General features: G+C 44.1%; 1 protein-coding gene across 1 annotated transcript in view; it reads right to left on the bottom strand.

Moving 5' to 3' along the window:
* GMEB2 (glucocorticoid modulatory element binding protein 2) overlaps window positions 1-16,014 on the bottom strand; it is a 40,761-nt gene extending 24,747 nt beyond the window's left edge. The window contains exons 1-2 of the mRNA XM_050918321.1: window positions 15,903-16,014; window positions 5,550-5,743 (exon numbers count right to left, since the gene is read on the bottom strand). Of these exons, the coding sequence (XP_050774278.1) occupies window positions 5,550-5,680 (131 nt within the window). The 5' untranslated portion in view covers window positions 5,681-5,743; window positions 15,903-16,014. The remainder of the gene's footprint in view (window positions 1-5,549; window positions 5,744-15,902) is intronic.

Here is a 16,014-nt window from a genome sequence, read left to right as displayed (position 1 = left end):
CAATTTTCCTTCTCTGCTTTGCCATATCCCTTGCTCTCCCCTGCCTCTGTTCCCCTGTGCAGATGCAGGACAGTTGTGCGCCTCAGCAGACAGAGGTGGGTGGGATGGGAGAGTACTCAAATGAGTTTCTCCAGCTATAACAGTACGTCCCGCCACCAAACAAGTAGTTGCATGGTTGCCATGACAAAGCTGTGGGAGGCAGCCGCTGCTCACATTTCATCAGACAGGATCACCCAAGTTTCTCACCAGAAGGAGCCATAAACCAGAGGAGGAAAAAGACGAAATTAAGTGCTCATGAAGTGACTGGCTTATTTCTTCTTTCTCAATTGCTTTTACTTAGCAGCAGAACCTTAGACCATTTCTAATCACACACCAAGTGCACTGCAGACACCTGCATTAGCTTCTGTACTAACTCTGAGCCTCCCAATCCCACACAAACAAACTGGGCAAGCTGTGAATTGCCAGGCGTTGCCATTTTTTGTTTTCCTCTGCACTTCCCACTTGTTTTATTAAAAAGTTGTTAAACTAATACATTCTTATGCTTTAATTGCAAGTTTGGTTTTTATAGTAAAAATAAACCCACAATAGCATTAGAAAAAATGCATTATCCAGAACTCTATCTTGATAGGGCCATTAATCTGGACGCTGTTGTTTTAAATGTCACATGGGATAAAAGCCAAATTCAAAGTCTGTTTCACAGGGTAGACTGGGACCCACACAAGGCAGGAGGATCCAAATTCAGGTTCCTCGGTTATTCTCTTATGCCAGCAAGCATTGGAAAGCGAGACTGAAAGGGTAGGAACCAAACTGACTATGGAATCTTGAGAGAAGATGGGAATCCCTGCAGTGGCAGCCCAGAGAATTGAAAATGAGTCTCATCTACTATTGATGCTGCAGACCTGCTCAGAGAGATGCATTCTGTCTCACAGTAATAATCTTCTATGAGTTTCACTAGGCAGGCCCAAAAATGTGTCTCCTTCTGAGGTCATGCCTACATGCTAAGGTTCCAGGTGGGAAGGAAGGAGAGAGAGAGAGAGACAGACAGAATACAGGTTTTGGATGTCTCATAAAAGAACAAAGAATCTCCTAATCACACCCACCTTGACACCCAGAGAAACAAATGGCTCTTATGACTATGACTGAATAAAAATAGATATCTTCCCCCCATTCTATGGAATTATCCCACTCCTGATTATTAAAGACACAAAAGGACAGATGAAAAATAAATAAATAAAATAAAGGTGCTTTCAAAACTGCATGGGGAGGGGAAGAAAAAACGAACACTCACACCCAAAAATTTCCTTAGCCAGAGCACCAAAAGCATATTACATTGCTTCAACTGGATCTACAGGATCACCTGGCAACAAACACAACAAAAACTATTTAGCACCCATCTTACACAGCAACTTCCCAGTTTCATGTCTGGCTGCTTCCCTGATGGGCAGTCTATGGAGGTTAATGCAAGCACAAACGGCATGGAACTTTACAAAAGGCAAAGGGGAAAGAACTGGTCCATTCCTTCCCATCACTATCTATTAAGTTGGGACAAAACAGCTCTGCCAATAGCAAACAAATAAGCATCCAGGAGATGTCAGATGAGAGAAGTCAATTTCCTCACAATTGGCACATTAATTGCATTTAACATATCACACCTTCCTTCCCCCAGAATTCCCATCCTCACTTTCTTAGGGATGAAGGAAAATAACACATCTCTATTGGGCAGATTGAATTGGAAGCCAATGGAATGGCTCATTTCTTACTGGCCATGGCCTATTTCATAACAGTTTGTTAACAAAGATCTTTAAGGCTGGTTTCAGCAGAACGATAGGAATGGTATTACCCTTACTGACCCTTCTGGAACATGGACATTGTAACCTGATGCACTTCCCCAGAGCAGTAAGAAGAATGTGATACAGTTGGAGTGGAATGTATTTGTGGAAACAGGATAAGCAAATGCAGCAGACTTCCCAATCTAGTTCAAACAAGAGATTGTTTTGGTCAAATAAATCTGTTTGGAGCCAGTTGTAAATATGAACACGGATTTCCTGCCTACTGAAAATCCAGAAGCTCTGGAAGCACCAACATGTATACATGCTCTGGGTATAAGACAGGGATGTGCCAAGGAAAATTCAACCAGGTAACACAAACAGCCCTTCCCTACTTTGGACTTCTGTGTACAAACAGGTCATTTTCATTTTGTGAACACAAAGAGTTAGCCAATCTAGGAAAGTCTAGGAAAATAAGGAACCAACATAAACCAGGCAGTACAGTATCTAGAGTATCAACTTAAAAGCTGATTTCAAACATGAGAGAAACAATATTTTACAGCCATTCCAAGTTCACTGTTATGTAGGATTTTGAGAAGCACAACTCTGTTCTATATCTCGGTAGTGTTTTCATTGACATCTGTCATCTTTATTGCTAACGGCCTATTAGTAATTGCTGCTGAAAATTACAGGAAGAAGGTTCCTGCAGAATGCTGCTAAAATCCTGGACCCAAAAATACACATTGCAAACAAAAGATTTAGCTATATCACAACATGAAAACAGTTCTGGATCAGTTTCCTGACATGGAGCACACAGTTTAGTGAATAAAAGACTGATTTAGTTGCCTGTTTTCACTCCCAACTGCTTCATGTCCACCTTAACATGCATAGCTCTGAAAAGTGACCATTCAAAAATGGCACTTTTTAATTAAAAGACATTTTCCTTATGTGTACAAAATCCTATCTGCTTAGTGTCCAAAAACAGTTTGTACTGCTTTTCTACTCTAAGATAGAATGAGCTGTGGATTCTATTCTAGTTTGAGTATTAAACAGAATTACTAGTAAGTTCCAATCATTACAGCTGTAGAGTCCCACTGAAGATAGCAGGCTTACGGAGATGTCACTGAGTGCATAATTTGAAGACAGAGGAATTGCACAGATGCCACTGCGGTCCTATTGGTCACAATGATGCATGAGATAGAAAGAGCCCAGTTACTCCCTCCAAGATGAGTTTGTAGGGATGAAAATTAGAAGCAGCATCTTTTTACTTATGAACTACGTATCCAAAGTGGAGTCTTTGAGAAACAGTACATATGGACTCTCATGGCATCCTTTTTCCAAAGTCATTTTGTAGGAGAGATTTGTATTTTAAGATCCTCAATTATTTTAGTTTAGAAGGCTTCAGCTCACACCAGAGGGGATGGCGGTTCTTACTACTAAAATACACCCAAACCAGCAGGACACGGTGTGATCTGTTTCTGAGGAGTTTAGGAATAAGTTGGCATGGGGACTGTATTGCCAATTACCTCAAGGATAAATGAAGTCAATGGGAATTTGAAATGTGCAAGGAATGCAGCATCAGACTCTCAGAAGCTAACCCAGTTATTTCAGTGTGGTCTACCTATACTATAGCTGAAGCATTGCTACATAAAGGACTTCAGCATCTAATAGACTCTTCACTTCATTAGAAATATAATCTTGCCTCTATGTCCAGCACTACAGTGAACTATGGCCTTAACATAATAAAATCTATGCAAATACAAGTTGGCCTGCACACCCTGTTGATGCAAATTTGGAATAAGAGAGTTAAGTATTCCAGTGGTAGGTTTTGTTAGTGCATTATGCTTAGAGGGACAATGCTACTAATCCAAGGTAGGTGGTGCAGCGTGTTATTTCAATCAATTTCCAGTTTTCTTAAAATTAGATTAGCATAGGATCATCTGGAGCTACCTACTGTTATTTAAATTTTTGTTTCAACCATTTTGTTGACTTGCAATGATTATTTAATTGCATTTAACAGACATTTGCTGACCTGAAAAAAGAAAAAGAAGAGGAAAAACAGTAAAAAAAGATGTAAAATTCAGTACACATCTGGATGCGTAAACATGTGTTTAAAAAAAAAATTCTGCACTAGCAAGGAGACTGGCTCTGTCTAGGTATTTATATGACCTTGAGCCCCTGCTGAACACTATCAAATTTATCCTCAGTATCTGTGAGGGGTAGGAAAGTGCCATTATCCCCATTTCACAGAAGATGAACTAAGGTACAGAAAGACTAAGTAGCTTACCCATGGTCAAACAAGCAGTCTGGACACAGCTAAGAATTTTGCCCAGATCTCCCTTGTCCCATTCAAGTGCCTTTACCATAAAACCTCCCCACCTCCTCTCTAGGGATAAGCTAGCATGTCTATTCCATCTCTAAAATATATGGTTCCGAAACTAATGATACTGCAGTAGAAGAAGAAGAGTAAAAGACTCAGCAAACAGTTAATGTTTCCACAGTACAGCAGATTGAACTAGTGGTCAGTTAACTGCTGCCCAAGAGAAGGCCTTCTCTCCTTACCTTATTACTTTGTATATTTTAGCAAGTAAGCATAAGGGTGATTCAAGAAGAAAACCCACTGGAGTCCTCTGCACTGTTCCTAATATGAGAAGAGACACCGTGACACCTATTTGACGTCAGCAAAATGCTGGGAGGTGAGAGTGTGGGATTGCAAAAGGATTTCCTCACATGATTTCATGGAGAGGAGAGTGCTGTACCCTGTACTCTTTCCCCACTCACCCAAGGAAAACAGCAACATTTACTTTAAATTTTTTTGCTTTAATTTAAAGCCAGTTGTCCATCTTGAATGTCTGGGAGGAGATACCCCACTTTGCTTCAGGGCGGGTCCGCAATACAGTTTAAGACATTCCAGCAACTAACAGTCTCTATGGCCAGTGTGGACATGAATGCATCACACTTCCCTCAACCAAGAACTGTGTTTTAAAACCCTGCTGTAGTCTCCATCCACACTACAAAAATGAAAGAGCTTAACAACAGTGAGTAAACTCTACTGTACCTGAACCAAGATACAATACAGTTTAGCACAGCATGTATGGATAACACCAATCAAACTCAAAAAAATCAAAGCATTAGCTCAAGCAGAAGCCCAGTTTTGTCTTTGCAGCAATTCCTACAATATCAGGCAATTTGGTTGTCCCCTGACCCAGGTACAATGTGGCTTGGGTCTGCAGGGTAGACAAAACCAAAGGGATTTTACCATGGCCCTGAGTCTCATATCAGGTCAGCCAAAGTCCAGGACTGTAGCAGAATATGGTTAAACCCTCTTTGGGAACAGTGTATGCTAAAAAACCAAACCATGTTTTAACAATGTCAGTGTTGTAACTAAAGTTCCTTCAACGCAGTAGAAATTACAGTATAGACAAGACACTCAGCTAAAGCCCAGTTTTAAACCAACTTGGCCAGTCCAAAGTTTAACAGCTGTTGGTAAACCCTGTTTTCCTGGCTACATATGCCTGGCCACAGATTATCTGGAAGGGGACATGGGGATTATTAATCTAATTCTACTTGGTTAGCATGGTATCCATGGTGGTAGGGGAAATCTTGGTCCTCCTTTGTCAAGGAACAAGTCAAACCACCACAGCACAGGCAGGATCATAAGGGACTGACTCTCATTCCTACTTTTGACCCTGTATTTCACGGGTATTTGAGGTCTGCTTGGATTGAATATTAAAGCCCAACCTCCATGTCACTTCTATTGCATATGGTGAAACTATTTCTTACCCATGTTGAGACAAGTTTGTGGTCACTAGCACAGTTTTCACTTCTTCCACACCACTGCCATCAACCACATTGTCAGGTGTCGTTACCACGACCACCTCCTCCATGTGAACGCTCACATCTGGGGTTGCCATGGTTAGGCAGGAGAGCACTGAGATCACCAGCTGTGTGGAGAGGTCCCTCCGTGAACTGGTTTCCTGTCAAAAAAAGAAAGACCAAAAATGTGATACATCTCTACCCCGATATAACGCTGTCCTCAGGAGCCAAAAATTCTTACTGTGTTATAGGTGAAACTGCATTATATTGAACTTGCTTTATTCCACCGGAGCGTGCAGCCCTACCACCCTCCTCCCCCGGAGCACCGCTTTACCGCGTTATATCTGAATTTGTGTTATATTGGGTCGCATTATATTGGGGTAGAGGTGTATGTGAGAAGATTCCCACTATAAAAATGGCTAGGAATATAAGAACCAACACAGAACAGGACCAAGACCTTCTCAAGGATTTCACAGGTAAATATTAGTAATTCCCATCCCACTGGTTCCATCTTGAAAACAGTCTAAGTGAAGAATATAAGAACCACAAGATGAGATATTGAAAAAAAATGTACCAAGTCTATACATAGGAACCCAAATACATTAGTATTGGGTGTAGGATTTTAATAGGCTTTGTTGCTGTTGTGTGGTTGCTACTTCAGAAGCCATTTGAGACAACAAAATTACATGGTAGCTGGACTTCTCCCAGTACTGTCTATGTTCATAAAGTGAAACAACCGGTAGAGGCAAGACCTTGCATTCTTTTGGCCCTATAAAATGGCACCCTGGGAAAAAAAACATTCAAACAGTAGAGCCTGCCCATATCACTGGTATTTATAAATGTACTCCCAACACTAAAGAACTACTGACCAGCAAGCTATTGTCCGAGCATTGTATGCCTTGTGACAACTGGACTGCATTTTGCAATCTGAGGCTCCTCTCTGTTGTTATTCCTTCCTCCCCACATCTGTTTTACACTAGGGAGAGAGGCTGATGCATGTCATCTCCTGCTCCCATCTGGACTGTTATTGAGTTGCAGCAGTCAAGGTCTTCAGGGCCCAGCATCCTCTTTACCAGTTCCCATGGCACTTCAGACCATAGGAATTGCTCTACCAGCTCAAACCAATGGTCATTCTAGTTCAGTATCCAGTCTCTGACAGTAGCCAGTACCAGATGCTTCAAAGTAAAGTGCAAGAAACTTCAGTGATTACTTTGTCGTGGGAGAAGGAAGCAGCATCTTCCTAATTCTATCAATTAGGAGTTGGCTTCATAGGGCTACCTTTACTAGCAAATTCAAGGCAAAAGATACCCCAGGATCCTCTCGATTGTTTCAAACAACCCTGGCTACTCTGTTTGGAAAACACCCTCATTGTATAATGTCTCTCTTTTCTTGTTAATGTCTTGTGTGAATGTCACTAAAATTATGTTTAAAACTTTGTGTGTTTCCTATTTTAATGTGCTTAAAACTTTTACACACTACACTTTTCACCATCTGTGTTGTGAGCACCTGTTACCCCTTCTCTTCCTCTCTCCCCTTGAAGCTTGCCCACTATCCAGTCACCACAGCTCCTGACTTACTTATGCCAGTCCCAAAAGCCCTAGGTCTCCAGTCCATCTCTGATGCTGCCTAGGATTTCTCCACTGTTAACACTTGCACATCCTCCTGCTTCTCTGGTACACTCCCATAAGATTTCTATTATTATTTAACATTTATACTGCAGTAGTAACTAGAGTCCCACCAAGTTGGGGCCTCATTGTCCTCGGTGATTCCAAAATGTGTCTTGTGGTATTCTTGTAAGGAGCAGAAGAGAATGGCGTCAGGTTTCTGGAGGTCATAGTGATTTTTGGACACTGATTCATGGAAACCAGTCAGCTCCAGGATGTAAATGCAAATTCCTTCCATTCTCAGAAGTTTTAGCCCAGAACAAAAACTTTGCAGAATTGAAAAGCACAAAGTGACAGAGAAAACTGTTTTCAAGTCAATGTTTCTAAGGGATCAGTAACAAATTTAAGAGAAAAAAATATTTTTCAAGTTCTGATTTTAATGTTGATGCTGTCCCTTTAAAGGCATAACTGTCTCAGATATCTCTTGCTATCAGCTTTCCATACTTTCTTTCCCATTACTACAACATGAAGGCTGGTGGCACCTTAAAGACTAACAGATTTATTTGGGTATAAGCTTTTGTGGGTACTTTCATAATACATTCCCATTACTAGCTCGCCTCTTAGCTGCTATTGATTGAAGGGGAAAAAAAGACTCCCTGAAGAATCAGAAGACTTCTCTGCCTTACTAAATGTATCTCCACAGGGAATCCCTCTGTTAGTTTCACTGATATAGACAAGATTATGTTGAGCAGTTAAGCTGTGACACTGCACCTACACACAGCTTAACACTTTCATTGTTCTGCACTACAGTGCTCTGTTAGAAAGTCTGTTAACATTATCACAATATCAAGATATACCATGTATAATAGACTGCACTGCAGAAGTGAGTCTCCAGTTATTAATGGTACTATTTGTCATTTAAAGTTCAGTTCTATTCTGAAATGTGATTATGCAAAAATGGCATTTTCATACTCAGTGGATCTGTTCCTTCGGTGCACTGAGTCTCACTTTACTTACCAAAGTTATTACAACAGTCATCCCTGCGGAACTTTAGTTTGCGAGAGTAAACCTGGATACTTTTGGCTCATGTACCATGAAAAAAAACTATTAACTAAGCCCCTGTTTTAGGGCTACGTGCGTAACTCTCCAAGCTTAAAATTACACTATTGTTTATATTTGTGCAAACCCACAATAGTGCTGCATAACTGTAAGTGAGACCAGCATTTGCCCTTTAGAAAGTTTATTACTGGTGAAAATGCAAGAGCCAGAAAGCTTGGTATCTGAAGGCCATGCTGTGTTCTGAGCTTGAAAGACTGACAATTCGAGGAGAAAAAAAAATTATTTACTTGTGAAGTAAGCAATATTTGATATACTACATGTGGAACCACATCATGCTTTAAAAAAAAAACAAAAAAACACACCACCAGCAAAGTTACTTTTCAGAGCAAAGTGACACCACACTTAAGGATGCCATCTTAAACACCTCTGGAACTACTTTCTCCAGGTGCAAACCTGACTGGTGTAGATAGTTTGGATTCTAGGATCAGAGATTCAAATGCAAAAGATTATAAGTAACAAAACAGGACAAACCCTTAAAAGAAGCCCTACTTATTTAGTGCGCTCTCTCCCTCTCTTACACACCCTCTTCTCCACAGCTACATTACGCTATACTACACTACATTGCAAACACACACAAAAGCTATTTCTATTGCTCCCAGGTTTCACACAGGGTGTCAATGACAGCCTTTCCCCTCCTTACCGGGCTGAGCATTGGTGCTCACAGCTGCTGCCCTTGCTGTCTCTGCCTTCCTGGTCACATACCCAGCCACTTTATAACCCCAAAGTGCCCAAGCCCTGCCCCTAGAGCCTGGAATCTCCTCTGGCGTAAGAACCACAGAGCTCTGAATCATCAGCTGCCAACATGGGGCAAGTAGCCAGCCTGGGAATGGCTCTGCAGCATGCGGGGAGCAGGACTGCTGCTGAACAGCTCCAGACCCAGGCTCTGCCCACTGTCTCCCTAGGCTCTCTGTACTCCTGTTCTATGCCTTCTATAATCTCCTGGCTTCTCTTGTATCCTTTTTTTTTTTAAACTATTTGTCCTTCTTTCTTTGACAGTGTCTGGTATATTTACCCAGAGCCCTGCTTTCCAAAATTAAGGCACTCTTCTACACATGCACCCTCATGCTCACGTAAAGCCCCAATGAAGTCAGCAGAGCTCAGCCCAGAAAGAGGGGTCCAGTCACATGGTGCTTGTTGCAAATTGGAACCTCAGTTTTAAACGTCACTCATCCTACAGAAAAGCAGAGCAGGGGAGAGGCAAAGACAATTTAAGGCTCTTTACAAGAACAAGAACCTCAAGCTGTTTGCCAAACAAAAAACAAAACAAAAGAGAAGTTGTCTTGGATCTTTCCCCTCCCCCCACTTCTTCTCAGCCAAGTTTATTATTTTAAAAAAAGAAAATTGTGTTGCATGTCCCCTCCCTCAAGGCCTAGCTGCAGATCTGCTCTGACCTACATTTAAAAATCCTGGGCGTACTAGTTGACCAATATGAAGATGAGACAGAACTATTCCCTGCTTCAGCTTCCTTGTCAACACTACCAGTTATGCCCCATTATGGCACTTTGGAAAGAGCATTACAGTCAGCTACAGGCTTGCTTCCCAAAGGCCACGGCAATCTGAGCTGAGCCAGAACAGGAATTTAGCCAGGCAAACAGGCAGATAGTTTTTTCTACCAGTTGGTGCCACTTCCCCCACTGAGGTGGGAGGCCAGTTTTTATTTTCAGATCAGACACAGTTACAATTCAGGCTCAAATCTTCAAAGAGCTGTACGTCTGTAAAAGGGGACTGTACTTCTTTTCTCCCACATTTGTCTGTCTTGTCTACTTCTTCAGGGAAGGAAATGTCTCTTACTATGCATGTACAGCACCTAGCACAATGAAGCCCTGCTCTCGGTTAGAGCCTTTAGTTCAGAGGTGGGCAAACTCTGGCCCACGGGACCCTCCTGCCCAACCCGAGCTCCTTCCCTGGGTGGCTAGCCCCTGGCTGCTCCCCTGCTGTTCCCCCTCCCCCGCAGCCTCAGCTCGCCCTGCCGCTGGTGCAATGCTCTGGGCGGTGGGGCTGCGAGCTCCTAGGGCAGCGCAGCTGCAGAGCCCGGCCTGACCCTGTGCTCTGTGCTGCGCGGTGCATGGCTGTAGAGCCGCCAGCCACTAGTGCTCCAGGCAGTGCGGTAAGGGGGCAGGGAGGTTGGATAGAGGGCAGGGGAGTTTGGGATGGTAGTCAAGGGGCACGGGTGTGGATAGGGGTCAGGGCGGTCAGAGAGGGGGAACAGGGGGGTTGAATGGAGGCTGGAGTCTGGAGGGGCAGTCAGGAAAAGGGGGGTTGGATGGGGTTGGGGGGGCTGTCAGGGGCAGGGGTTCTGGGGGCGGTCCAGGGACAGGGAAAAGGTCTCAGGAGGGCAGTCAGGAAGGAAGGGGGAATTGGATGGGGTGGTGGGGGGCTGTCAGGCCAGGGGTTCCGGGCGCAGTCAGGGAACAGGAAAAAGGATGGTTGGATGGGGCAGGGGTCCGAGGGGGAGGGAGCAGTCAGGAAGGAGGGGGTGTTGGATGGGGTGGCAGGGAGCAGTCAGGGGCGGGGGTTCCGGGGACGGTCAGAGGACAGGGGGGTGGATGGGGCAGGAGTCCTGGGGGTGGGCCGTCAGGGGGCAAGAAGCGGAGGGGGCAGATAAGGGGTGGGAGCGGGCCACGGTCCCCTCCCCTAACCGGCCCTCCATACAATTTCCAAAACCCGATGTGGCACTCAGGCCAAAAAGTTAGCTAGCAACTAGAGCAGGGGCAGGCAAACACCACTAACAAATCACATATGAAAGTAAGAGAACTTGCAGACAAAATTTCCAAAACAGCTTTATCTCTGCCCTATTATTCCCAGCCAAAAACTTTCCCACCTAACGGTCAAGATACAGAAAAAGAACACCACTCTCCCAAAGGAAACACTTCATACTGGATTTCAAGTTGTAACAAAGCTTGTTACTAACTTATGACTAGGCAACCTTTTCCTCCATGTTTTCCTAGGGACCACAACTTTCTGTTCTATATAGGCTCTTATACTATGCTTATCACCATAGTATCTGAGCACCTTCCACTAGTGCATTAGTGCATCTCATATGTCCACCTACTAACCATTCAGCAACCTGCACCCACTCTGGATGAAGATCTCATTCCACCCTATTCACCCTCCCAATATTGGCCAGAGACCCTATGCTCTAGCTACTGTACAATCCAAAGATCAATCACTACAATGGCCCTCCCAGTGCTGAAGATACTGAATTATAAAACAGTTACAAAAGGAGAACTTAAAGAATTGTTAGAATCATAGAAATGTAGGGTTGGAAGGGACCTCAAGAAGTCATCTAATCCATCCCACAACACTCAGGCCGGCTTAAGTATGCCTAGACTATTCCTGACAGTTGTCTGTCTAACTTGTTTTTAAAAACCTCAAAATGACAGGGATTCCACAACTTGTCTAGGTAACCTGGTCCAGTGACTAACCATCCTTATAGTTGGAAAGTTTTTCCTAATATCTAATCGAAGTTTCTCCTGCTGCAAACTCAGCTGATTACTTCTTGTCCTTCCCTCAATGGACATGGAGAACAACTGATCACCATCCTATCTATGACAACCTTTCACATATTTCAAGACTTATGTCCCCCCCCCTCCTCTTTTCTAAAACTAAACGTGCTCCACTTTTTCAACCTTAAATAAGTGCTCTTCCCTCCCCCCCAAGATTTTGGTGGTTAAATTAAGTATTCATGAAAGACGGGCTCTCTCACAGCAACAGCTTGAGCCAAAAGACTACAAGGAGCTGTTAGGAGAATGCTCACTTTCGCTTTCCGCGTACCTCCAGTCTTATCAGCAACAGACTGTTGTTCCATCACAGGATATTTTCTGAGTTAGGACTGCCAATCATACCAACTTATATGGTGCTTTTAAGATGTGAACAGTTAGGAAACAGGATGAGATACAACAAAATTAATTTCCTCTTGAGACCTCAGCAAATTTCTACAAGGACAGTAACAAAAATTCAAACACAATGCAGCTTCTATTTTCTTTTATAACAAATGAAAGGAATATTTTGTGCCAACAACTACAACATGAACCATGATGAAACAATCATGCAATCTTCCTGAAAGTCTGTATTTCATCCACTTAAAATTTATGGTACTGTTTGTAGTGCAATTAATGGCATGCAAAGTTCTCTGCTTCCACCCCACAGGACTCCTGCCAGAATGCCATACTAACTGCACATCTGAAGTAACAAGGGTTTTATATGATCGGGGGTGAGGGAAGGTTGCTTATTGTTTTAAATAGACGCACACATTTGGAGAGAGGGTAAAGCAGATCAAAGGCTAAGAGAAACAACATTTAAACTTTAGGCGGTAACAGGTTAGAAGCTTATGCCCAAATAAATCTGTTAGTCTTTAAGGTGCCACTGGACTCCTTGTATTCTGTGTTGAAATTAACAAAGTGTACAGTATTAACTTTATATTATTTTTATAACAAATATTTGCATTGTAAAAATGATAAAGAAATAGTATTTTTCAATTAACCACATACAAATACGATTGTGCTTTCACAATAACGAGATTGCACTACTTACAAATGTAGATTTTTTTGTTACATAACTGCACTCAAAAACAAAACAATGTAAAACTTTAGAGCCTACAAGTCTTCTCAGTCCTACTTCTTGTTCAGCCAATCGCTAAGAGAAACAAGTTTGTTTACATTTATGGGAGATAATGCTGCCTGCTTCTTATGTACGTCATCTGAAAGTGAGAAGAAACGTTTGCATGGCACTTTTGTAGCCGGCATTGCAAGGTATTTACATGCCAGATCTGCTAAACATTCATATGCCCCTTTATGTTTTGGCTACCATTCCAGAGGACATGCTTCCCTGCTGATGACATGCATTAAAAAAAATAATCTGTTAATTAAATTTGTTACTCAACTCCTTGGGGGAGAATTGTATGTCTCCTGCTCTGTGTTTTACCCGCATTCTGCCATATAGTTCATGTTATAGCAGTCTCAGATGATGACCCAGCATCTTGTTTGTTTTAAGAACACTTTCACTGCAGATTTCACAAAACACAAAGAAGGTATCAATGTGAGATTTCCAAAGATAGCTACAGCACTCGACCCAAGATTTAAGAACCTGAAGGGTCTTCCAAAATATGATCGGGACAGGGTGTGGAACATGCTTTCAGAAGCCTTAAAAGAGCAACACTCCAATGCAGAAACTACAGAAACCGAGCCACCAAAAAAGAAAATCAACCTTCTGCTGGTGGCGTTTGACTCAGATGATGAAAATGAACATGCGTTGGTCTGCACTGCTTTGAATCATTATCGAGCAGAACCCATCATTAGCATGGATGCATGTCCGCTGGAATAGTGGCTGAAGCATGAAAGGACATATGAATCCTTAGCACATCTGGTACATAAATATCTCACAACGCTGGCTACAACAGTGCCATGCGAACACCTGTTCTCGCTTTCATGTGAGATTGTAAACAAGAAGAGGGCAGCATTATCTCCTGCAAATGTAAACAAACTTGTTTGTCTGAGTGATTGGCTGAACAAGAAGTAGGACTGAGTGGACTTGTAGGCTCTAAAGTTTTACAATGTTTTGGTTTTGAGTGCAGTTATCTTTTGTACACAATTCTTCATTTGTAAGTTTAACACTCATGATAAAGAGATTGCACTACAGTATTTGTATTAAGTGAATTGAAAAATATTTTTATAGTGCAAATATTTACAATAAAAATAAATATAAAGTGAGCACTGTATACTTTGTATTGTGTTGAAATTGAAATCAATATTTTTGAAAATGTGCAAAACATCCCAAAATATTTATATAAATAGCATTCTATTAACAGCGCAATTATTCATGCAATTAATGTTTTTAATTGCTTGACAGCCCTAGTTAAAGCCACTATCACTGCAGCTGTCTGCCTGACCACATGGATGAAAAGAGGGACAAAGAAGAGATGCTGTGTTTAAAAAAACCCAGATATGCGGAAAGATTAAAATTCCTTCGACCTGACTTCAAACAGCCAGAAGGAGAGGTAGAAACCTCCCCTCCCATCCCCAAACACAAATTGCACTCTTTGGAAACAGGCATAAAACTGCTTATTCTGGAACTGCTAACGGGTTCCATCCCCAATCCATTTCTGAAGAGTGTCCTGCCCTGAATTCTGCATCAAATCAGAAGGTACACAGCAACATAAAATGCTTGGAAACAAATTGAAACACAAAATTTTAGATTAATGTAATTATTACAGAGTCAACAAATTCATTTCAATATTTAATTATGTATCTGTGCGTTTCATGATACCACAGATATTCCATGTCATGGCAGTGTTCAACACCAGAGCATCACAGTAACTCAGGGAGCTGCCAGTAACCCTGTTTTGGGGGGGTACTTGCGCTGAAGGCAGGGTGGGGGAGGGCACAAACTGCCCAAGGTGAACACACTGCATACAATGGCAGGGGAGATCTGGGACCTTGAGAGGTATATGGGTATGGAGACTACAATAATGCCAGCAGGTGTGTGAGAGAAAAGGGCTCCCACAGAACGTCTGAGGTATTTCTGACTACAAGGTGGTGCACATCTTACCTACACACTCTGTACAGTGCCCAAGGGCATTTTGCAATTGGAACGATGGCACAATGCATGCAAAGTAATAGGGGCTAGTTGCAATGAAAGGTTATGGGGTGCATTTCATATAATGCCTGGAGGAGAGAATTTAAATGGGGGGTAGGGTGCAAATATTATTGCACATAGGGTGACCAGACAGCAAATGTTAAAAATTGGGACAGTAATAGGAGCCCCTATAAGAAAGACCCAAAAATCTGGACTGCCCCTATAAAACCAGGACATCTGGTCACCCTAACTGCACATAACACCTAGAGAGGGTGGTGTATTACAGTGTAAGAAGACACTGCAGGCAACACTCAGAAGACGTGTATTGTAAGGGAAGGGGGTGATATGAGCGGTGCCCAGAGGAAAAGGGCCGGTGTACCTACTGCATGCACTACTCAGAGGCGGGTCTGCTGGCCAGGCGTGGGTGCGGACAGTGCATGCACCGCTCGCAGAAGGTTCTGCTCCCGCGTGCAATGCCCAGGGGGAGCAGAAGCACAAAGGGCCGCAAGGTGCTGCAGACAATCCCTTCCGTGCCCGGGGAGGGCAGTGCACAGCTAGGAGCGGGGCGGGGCAGCCGCCGCACTCAATCCCCGGGGGAGGTGGCGGGGGTTACAGCTGGAGGCGGGGGGGTGCAGACGCTACGCGCCACGCCAGGGGGTCCGCGCGCGCCGCTCGGCTGCAGGCAGTGCCCGGGGAGCCCCACGGGCGGCGCGCGCAACCCCCGCGCGAGCTGCGAGGAGCACCCGCCCCTCCCCCCGCAGGCAGCGCCCGCCCGCAGTGCCAGCGCAGGCGGGGAGGGGGAGGGGAGGAAAGGTTAAGGCGGGGGCGCGCTCACGCTGGCAACGCCGGACGGGGGGCGGGGGCGCGCTCACGCTGGCTGCGCCGGGTGGGGGGGAGCGGGGCGGGCGGCCGGGCGCTGCCGCCGTCTCCCTGCCGCTGCCGTAACGTCCTGACGCTCCGCAGGGACCCGCTGGCCGGACGGTGCGTGCGGAGGCCCAGCGGCGGCGCCGGGCCCGGCTCTTACCTCAGGCTCGGGCTCCCGCTGCCCCGCGCAGGCTCTGGCTCCTTCTTAGGCGGCGGGTGGGAGAAGGGGGAGCCGGGCTTCGGCGCGCGCCGCTCTGCCTGGCGCAGGCGCA

The sequence above is a fragment of the Gopherus flavomarginatus genome, chromosome 11 (genome assembly GCF_025201925.1).
Source record: "Gopherus flavomarginatus isolate rGopFla2 chromosome 11, rGopFla2.mat.asm, whole genome shotgun sequence".
In the NCBI taxonomy this organism is placed as follows: Eukaryota; Metazoa; Chordata; order Testudines; family Testudinidae; genus Gopherus; species Gopherus flavomarginatus.
Note: the sequence above shows the minus strand (reverse complement) of the source record. Positions and strands in the feature narration are given on the sequence as shown.